This window comes from Lycium ferocissimum, chromosome 2, assembly GCF_029784015.1.
Source record: "Lycium ferocissimum isolate CSIRO_LF1 chromosome 2, AGI_CSIRO_Lferr_CH_V1, whole genome shotgun sequence".
NCBI classification, from domain to species: Eukaryota; Viridiplantae; Streptophyta; class Magnoliopsida; order Solanales; family Solanaceae; genus Lycium; species Lycium ferocissimum.
Genome location: NC_081343.1, coordinates 28,703,510 through 28,710,811, shown reverse-complemented (window position 1 = coordinate 28,710,811; position 7,302 = coordinate 28,703,510). Strand labels below are relative to the sequence as shown.

At 37.7% G+C, this 7,302-nt stretch overlaps 2 protein-coding genes across 2 annotated transcripts; both read left to right on the top strand.

Annotated features, from left to right (window-relative positions):
* The first annotated feature begins 5,100 nt into the window (after nucleotides 1-5,100).
* LOC132047479 (uncharacterized) lies at nucleotides 5,101-5,766 on the top strand. Its single transcript, XM_059438519.1, has one exon. The coding sequence runs from the start codon at nucleotides 5,101-5,103 to the stop codon at nucleotides 5,764-5,766; it is 666 nt and encodes a 221-aa protein (XP_059294502.1).
* Nucleotides 5,767-5,790: 24 nt separating this feature from the next.
* Nucleotides 5,791-6,669, top strand: LOC132047478 (uncharacterized). Its single transcript, XM_059438518.1, has one exon. The coding sequence runs from the start codon at nucleotides 5,791-5,793 to the stop codon at nucleotides 6,667-6,669; it is 879 nt and encodes a 292-aa protein (XP_059294501.1).
* Nucleotides 6,670-7,302: the final 633 nt, after the last annotated feature.

The following is a 7,302-nucleotide window of genomic DNA, read 5'->3' as shown; positions in this document are numbered from 1 at the left end:
TTACTATTTTTCCCTCTCAATGTTCATCTTAATTTAAAATTGCGTGAAATCTCTCTCATTAATTCAATTTTTTTTCTTTCCAATACATGGAAAATAGTCTTTAAACAGGTGTGGCCAATCAATTTATTTATACCCACCTGCATATAGTGGCGATGGGAATCGAACTTAGGATGCTAGAGACAATTTTGAACACCCTGGACCACTTGAGCTAACCTTTTGCATATGTTCAAGGTGTTTAAAAGTTAATATATGTACATAAACACATAAAATCTACCATATATATACACTGTAACTTTTTGCCAAACACCCTTCACCTCCACTTAAATCCGCCCTTACCTGCATATATGGGGATCCCTAAGGGTGCTTTTCTATTCAAGTTGATATATAGGTAAACTCGAGCTAGGTGGGTTAGGTATGAAGTAAAATGTTTTTCTTAGAAAATAAATATTTGTTATTTATTTATTTATTTATTTATTTATTTATTTTCTGATGTATTGGCAAGTAAGTAGAGACATTATTATATTTTCCCAAAGCACTTTTCTATTATAGATAAATGGCTAAGAAGGACGAATAATGCAATAGCTGATTGTACAAAAAACATTCTAAATTGCACTATTAACTTTGACCTGTTAGTGCCATTCTTTGAAGAACGTTTATATCCCTTAGATATTGCTTTATGTTGGAAATATTAACAATGTTAGTTAGTAAAACGAACAAAAGGATAGAATCAACTTATCGGATGAACACTTATATATAAACAACTAAGAAGGACAAGCAATGCAATAGCTGATTGGACAAAAAACATTCAAAATTGTACTATTAACTTTGACCTGTTAGTGCCGTTCTTTGAAGAACATTTATATCCCATAGTTATTGCTTAATGTTGGAAATATTAACAATATTAATCAGTAAAACAAACAAAAGGATAGAATCAACTTATCGGATGAACGCTGCGTCATGGCAAGCCACTGCCTTGAAAGCGATTTCAGATCGACTGTGGTGCAAATTGTTTAGCCTGGTCGCTCCCCAAGGTTCAACAACACTTCCAAATACTTGTACTAGTGCCTGAAAGTTTGGAGTTTGCACAAACACAATTGTCCAAAAAGAGAGAGAAGAAGAAGGTTTCTTTTTTTTTTCTATGTACAAATGTGATCCCATAAGATCATATATATAGCAAAGCATTTAGCTTTTTTCTAGAAACATTTTTGAAACATTAAGAGTAATTAACGCCATAAAGACGATCTTAATGAAGGACATAAAAATAATTCAAAAATGGTTTCCTTCATTATGAAGGCTAACATCAAGGCTCATAAAACATATAATCAATTTTGCTTTTGACTAAAATTAATACTTAGTAGATATTATAGAAATTTCAAAGATGATTCTTATTCTTTATTTGAGATATTAATAATATATATATATATATATATTACAATCCCCCATATATCTTAAAAAGAATAATAAGAAATATTGTCTGGACAATAGGAAGGAACATGTATTTAAGTGTCAATATCTTTCGATATGAATTAACACATTGTGAAATGAGGCAACAACTAACATCCATAAAGTGAAGTACTCTTGAACTGAATGAACATAAGTTGAGACCCCCACAACACATACGATATCCTTAATTTTATGCAAATTCCACGATACTACGTAGTGCTTTTATGGTCATGCACACACCTTGAGTCTTATAAGTGCTATAGAAAGATAGCCCAAGTCTTTCACAAAAAGCGACCACACTTTTACACTCACGTAGGTGATTCCATTAAGTCTATCTCAAGCCACCTTAAGGCTATGGAATCGTTAAGAGCAGACGCTCAACCTTTCTCATATCAAGCGGTGAATCTATTAAGTGCTTCTCAATAGCACTCCACAACGGGTTATGAAAACATTAAGAGTAAAACTCAAGTAAATTGATCAAGTGCGTCTCAAACGTACCGCCACAACGGGCTATGGATTAAGAGTAAAACTCGACCTTACAAAATACTACCACATGTCATAGGGATAGGATATGTAGTGTATATTGACGGCCTATGTGGCTTCGTTTGACCATAAACAGGGTATCCACTGTATTACCTCAATCCGTGGACTTTAGTCTATCCCCCTCGACGTTTCAAGGATAATTTTTTCATTTTACACACTACTCTTAGCAATTTCAATTGCCTCGTGTGACTCACAATATAAAGAAATTGGTTTAGCTTGTTCCCCTACAATGGCACATCTGTCAATATTGGAGCTAAAACTCATCATATACAAATAATAACATGTGAGTTATTTCAAGACTACTATATGCACTTGTAGCACCTTTTTTTTTATAAAGCATTCTCAAAGATGCACATTTTTCTTGATGACTATTTTTCTCATTCCATTAATCTCCACTATTTTGAGAATAAAATTTTATACTCATGAAAATATATCACACATTAATGAAGAAGTTCTAGGTAAAAGATAATTTTACCTTTTCATCTCTTGAGTTTGATAAGTAGAAAAGTGTTTTAACATTTCAACTCACAACAGGGCTAGAAGAGAATTTGTACTTTGATATTAGTTGATTTTTCAACTCTTTATCACCATGACATCCACGAAAGAAATGTAATATATCTTTCCACATCTACTAATTGTGTTCTTGAAATCAACTAGTCTAAATGCACTAGTTTAACCAATTCTACTTTTCTAATAGTGACAGTCTTAAAAAGCCTTTTGTTGTGTTTTGCTTCTACACAAATTGAGCACTTAGAAAACTCATCAAAATTCATTGCACAAATTAAATTCATATTTCAAAATCTTTTTATAGAAGCAATAATAACAATAGCATACCCTGCCACAAATCAATAGACTTAGTAATATTAGCAGAATTGAGAGTGCTTGCATTATTTATCTTTTAAAGTCTATAGAAATTCACAATTTTCAGTTATCAAACATACTTTATTAAAATTATCATAAAGGTTCATCGACCTTAAGGTAATATCTCAATGTAAATACCATTTATTCACACGGTAAAAATATTGTATAACAATTTTCAAGTGCAGCTATGATCCTACCAATTTAAATAATTCATATCATTCTACAACTTGAAATTAAACTCTACATGATCTTACACGCAACATATTTACGTTAAACAATAATATGATGGGATTGCAAATCATCACAAGCATATGATATATGTTAGTTCACCACTTGGTATGTATTTTAAGATCATCATAAAAATTGATATCAACCCTAATCACTTATATCACTAGTATTTTATAACAAAACACAAAGGGTAGATGTAACGGTCCGCTAGGTCGTTATGGGAGGATGACTTAGAAAACTAGACCTCCGTTGGGAATTCCAAGGCTGCAGGTGAGTCCGTAGCCTAATTTTATGTGTTTGTGCATGTTTTGTTTGAGACTGTAGGGCCTTGGATTGGTGTTAGGATATTTGGGTAAAAACGGGTGCAAAAACCCGAGCTACTGGTCAAAATGAAACACTGCAGCGGGTGAGGGACCACTGCAGCTGGTTCGTCGTAGCGGTCAGGGGTCACCGCCGAGGGAGGCGGGACTTTGATGAGGTCCTTCATAGCGAAAGCCTTCCCGCTATAGTGAGACTGCTGCAGCGAGAGATCGATCGCTGCAGTAGTCGATGGGAGGCAGAATCCGTGACTTATATTCTTTATTTCGAACCTATTCCCCACACAACACCAAAACAGTTTTCAAGAACTGTTGTGATGAAAAACTAAGGCTAGGGCAAAATTGTGCTTGAAAGGTAAGTCTCAACCCTTGACTCTATTAATTCCATCATCATGTTAGAATCCATGACTACTTAAAGGTCCATCAATGGTGAATGCAAGGGCTAAAACACTAGAACCTAAGGAAACCCGTGGTTAATGAATGGTTTGCTGATTTATTTGTTGATTAATCGTCTAGGAGTATATATTATTGCTTTCTAGGATGGGAACCGTTCTATTAATGGTGGAACTTGTTGAATGAGACCTAGGGTTTCATAAAAATGATGACTTTGGTATAAAAGCTGCTTGTAATAGGGTCGGAACTCATGAACGGATAGTATATGATTATTAGGGTTGATATGGTGATGAAATAACGATTAATGATAGTTCACCCATTTGAAAGGGGTAGAAGTAGTTGGGTTCTCTTCCCCAAAGTGTCGTATTGTTTGAGTAGATGACTTGAATACTCATATAGCTTTATATTTCTAGACTTTGAACGTTCGAAAGCTTTGCTAAAGGGGAAAACTATCGCGGAGTGATTACATTATTCCAGTTCTGCTTTAAGGTAGGTTACGGTCTACTTGAGTTAGACTTTGATTAGTTGATTGTATGTAATACGAAATTGATAGGAGAAGCATGATTAGGGCTTCAGACATAAAGTGTGGTTGATAATTCCTGCAATTTGATGCAGATTGATTAATTACACTATGAATTGATATGAAATGATAAAGCAGGAGTTCATATATACTCTTCTTGTTGACTTAGAGAATTTCCTTACTCATGTCATTGATTGTTGAGTCTTGATATGACTTGTGACACGATGACTTGTGTTCCTTGATATTGATTTATTGATTGTTCCCATTCCTTGTTTGTTTGTGGAATGGAAATACATTGTGATGAGGAAGATATTATAAATATGAAAAGACACATTTGACAGGGGGTGAGGATGTGGCCTAAGTTAAAGGCTTGTCATCCGAGGTAAGCTTTCGGAGCGAGGGTACATGAACACCATGGGTTCCCTGCAGGTCATGGCTAGTGGGTCAAACACCATCATTTAGCATGTGTGTACAATATGTGACATCGTATACATAGCACAGAAGGCCATCAAGGGACAGGCTTTGGCAGATTTTCTAGCCGCAAGCCCGATGGATGAAGAACTTGAACAACTTCATACCCATTTCCCGAACGAAGGAGTGTTAGCCGTAGAAGGAGCAGCAAAATCCTATACCGGCTGGAAATTTTTCTTTGACTGAGCAGTGAATTACAAAGGTTCCTGAATAGGAGCGATCCTGATATTAGAGAATGGGCAACACTATCCCATGGCCGCCATGCTCAGACTCCGCTAGACCAACAACATAGCCGTGTATGAAGCCTACATACTAGGCCTCAGAATGGCGCTGAACATGGACATCGGTGAACTGTTAGTCATTGGAGATTCCAACTTGTTGATTCATCAAGTCCAAGGCGAATGGGCCACTAAAAGCGAAAAGATGTTACCATATGTGAATTTAGCACAGAGATTGTGCAAGAAGTTAAAAAAGATTGAGTTTCGACATACGCTTATAGCTCAGAACGAATTTGCTGATGCACTGGCCACCATAGCATCAATGATCCAGTATCCTGAAAGCAGTTACATCAATCCACTAAGGATAAGTCTGAAAGAAGAATATGCCCACTATTGCCATGTGGAAGCCGAGCCAGATGGCAAGCCATGGTACAGCGACATCAAAATGTACCTGGAAGGACATGAATACCCCGAGGGCATTACAAATGGACAAAAGAAGAAAATTCAAAGAATGGCAAACAATTTCTTCCTAAACAAAGAAGTGCTATACAAACGGATGCTAGATTTGGGTTTGCTCAGATGTGTAGATACCGGCGAAGCCACCAAACTTCTAGAAGAAGTAAATGAGGGAACATGTGGACCCTACATGAATGGATTCATAGTAGCAAAGAAGATTCTGCTAGCTGGATATTATTGGATGACTATGGAAAGTGACTGCTACAAGTCTGTGCAAAGGTGCCATCAATGCCAGATTCACGGTGATCTAATCTGAGTCCCTCCAAGTGAGCTTAACACTATGAGTTCACCATGGCCTTTCGTCGCCTGCGGCATGGATGTTATTGGATCCATTGAACCTGCAGCCTCGAATGGCCACCGTTTCATTTTGGTTTCCATTGACTATTTCACTAAGTGGGTGGAAGCAATATCCCACAAATCAGTAACAAAGAAAATAGTGGCAGACTTTGTGGGCAACCACATCATATGCAGATTCGGTGTACCCGAGTCCGTTATAACAAACAATGGAGCGAATCTGAATAGCCACCTGATGAAGGATATCTGTGAGCAATTCAAGATCACCCATCGAAACTCAATAGCTTACTGGCTGCAAATGAACAGAGCCATAGAAGCATCCAACAAAAATATCAAAAGAATATTAAGGAAGATGACTGATAACCACAAAGGTTGGCACGAGCAGTTGCCTTATGCCTTTCTGGGATACTGTACTACGGCTAGGACTTCAACAGGAGCAATGCCATATTTGTTGGTCTACGGGACTGAAGCAGTCACACCCACTAAGGTTGAGATACCTTCTCTGAGAATCATTCAGGAAGTGAAGTTGGACAATGCCGAATGGGTTCGAGCTCGTTATGAGCAATTGGATTTGATTGATGAGAAAAGAATGGTCGCCGTCTGTCACGGTCAATTATACTGGCAAAGGTTGGCGAGAGCTTTCAACAAACGAGTCAGAACCAGACTTTTTCAGATTGGGCAATTGGTGCTCAAAAGGATTTTCCCACATCAAGACGAATATAAAAGGAAGTTTGCTCCCAACTGGCAAGGGCCTTACGTAATCCGCAAAGTGCTCTCCGGGGGAGCGGTAGTATTGGCAGAAATGGACGGCCAAGAATGGCCGAAGCCGATTAACTCAGATGCAATCAAGCGCTACTATGCATGAAGAAGGAGATTCTCAGTTTGTAATAGTACTCTTTGCTTGTAATCGTTATTCTACTTTTGCTTGTATTGGTTATTTCCTTTGGCTTGTAACCATTTTGTAATAGATAGGGTAAACAAACACCTTTGTAAGATGAACTACGCAATGACCTGACTTCCTCACGGCGGGATACGTAGGCAGTCCCTTTGGGACTCGGTCGGTATATTAGTAAAAACCCAAAATCCATTAGTGTGTTTCTGAACTACGTTCGACACAATTCCTGTTGCGACAGGATACGTAGGCGCTCTCTGAGCTCGGTCGCATCAAAAGAAAAACCAAGAAAACCTCTAGGAAGCCTTAGAGATAGGACTTCACAAGGAAGCAGGGACTGCAGCATGCCCATCTGGGGCAGAATTTTTGAGAAGATCTCAAAAATGCGCGCTTACAGGGTACTAAAGGATAGTTAGCTGACCCAGAACTCTAAACTGGGGCAAAAATTTTGAGGAGGCCTCAAAATTTCCCGAAAGATTCGGCATGAGAATTGATAGACCGAAATTAAATTGGGGCAAAATTTTTGAGAAAAGGTCTCAAAAATTCTGCGTAAGGAAGCAAAACCCCAGTCACGGAAGAGGAAGACTCCCTCATTCAAAGCACATG

Bases quoted from the DNA above. Each gene is read 5' to 3' on its own strand.
- LOC132047478 (XM_059438518.1), top strand. From the start codon at position 5,791: ATGAGTTCACCATGGCCTTTCGTCGCCTGCGGCATGGATGTTATTGGA.
- LOC132047479 (XM_059438519.1), top strand. From the start codon at position 5,101: ATGGCGCTGAACATGGACATCGGTGAACTGTTAGTCATTGGAGATTCC.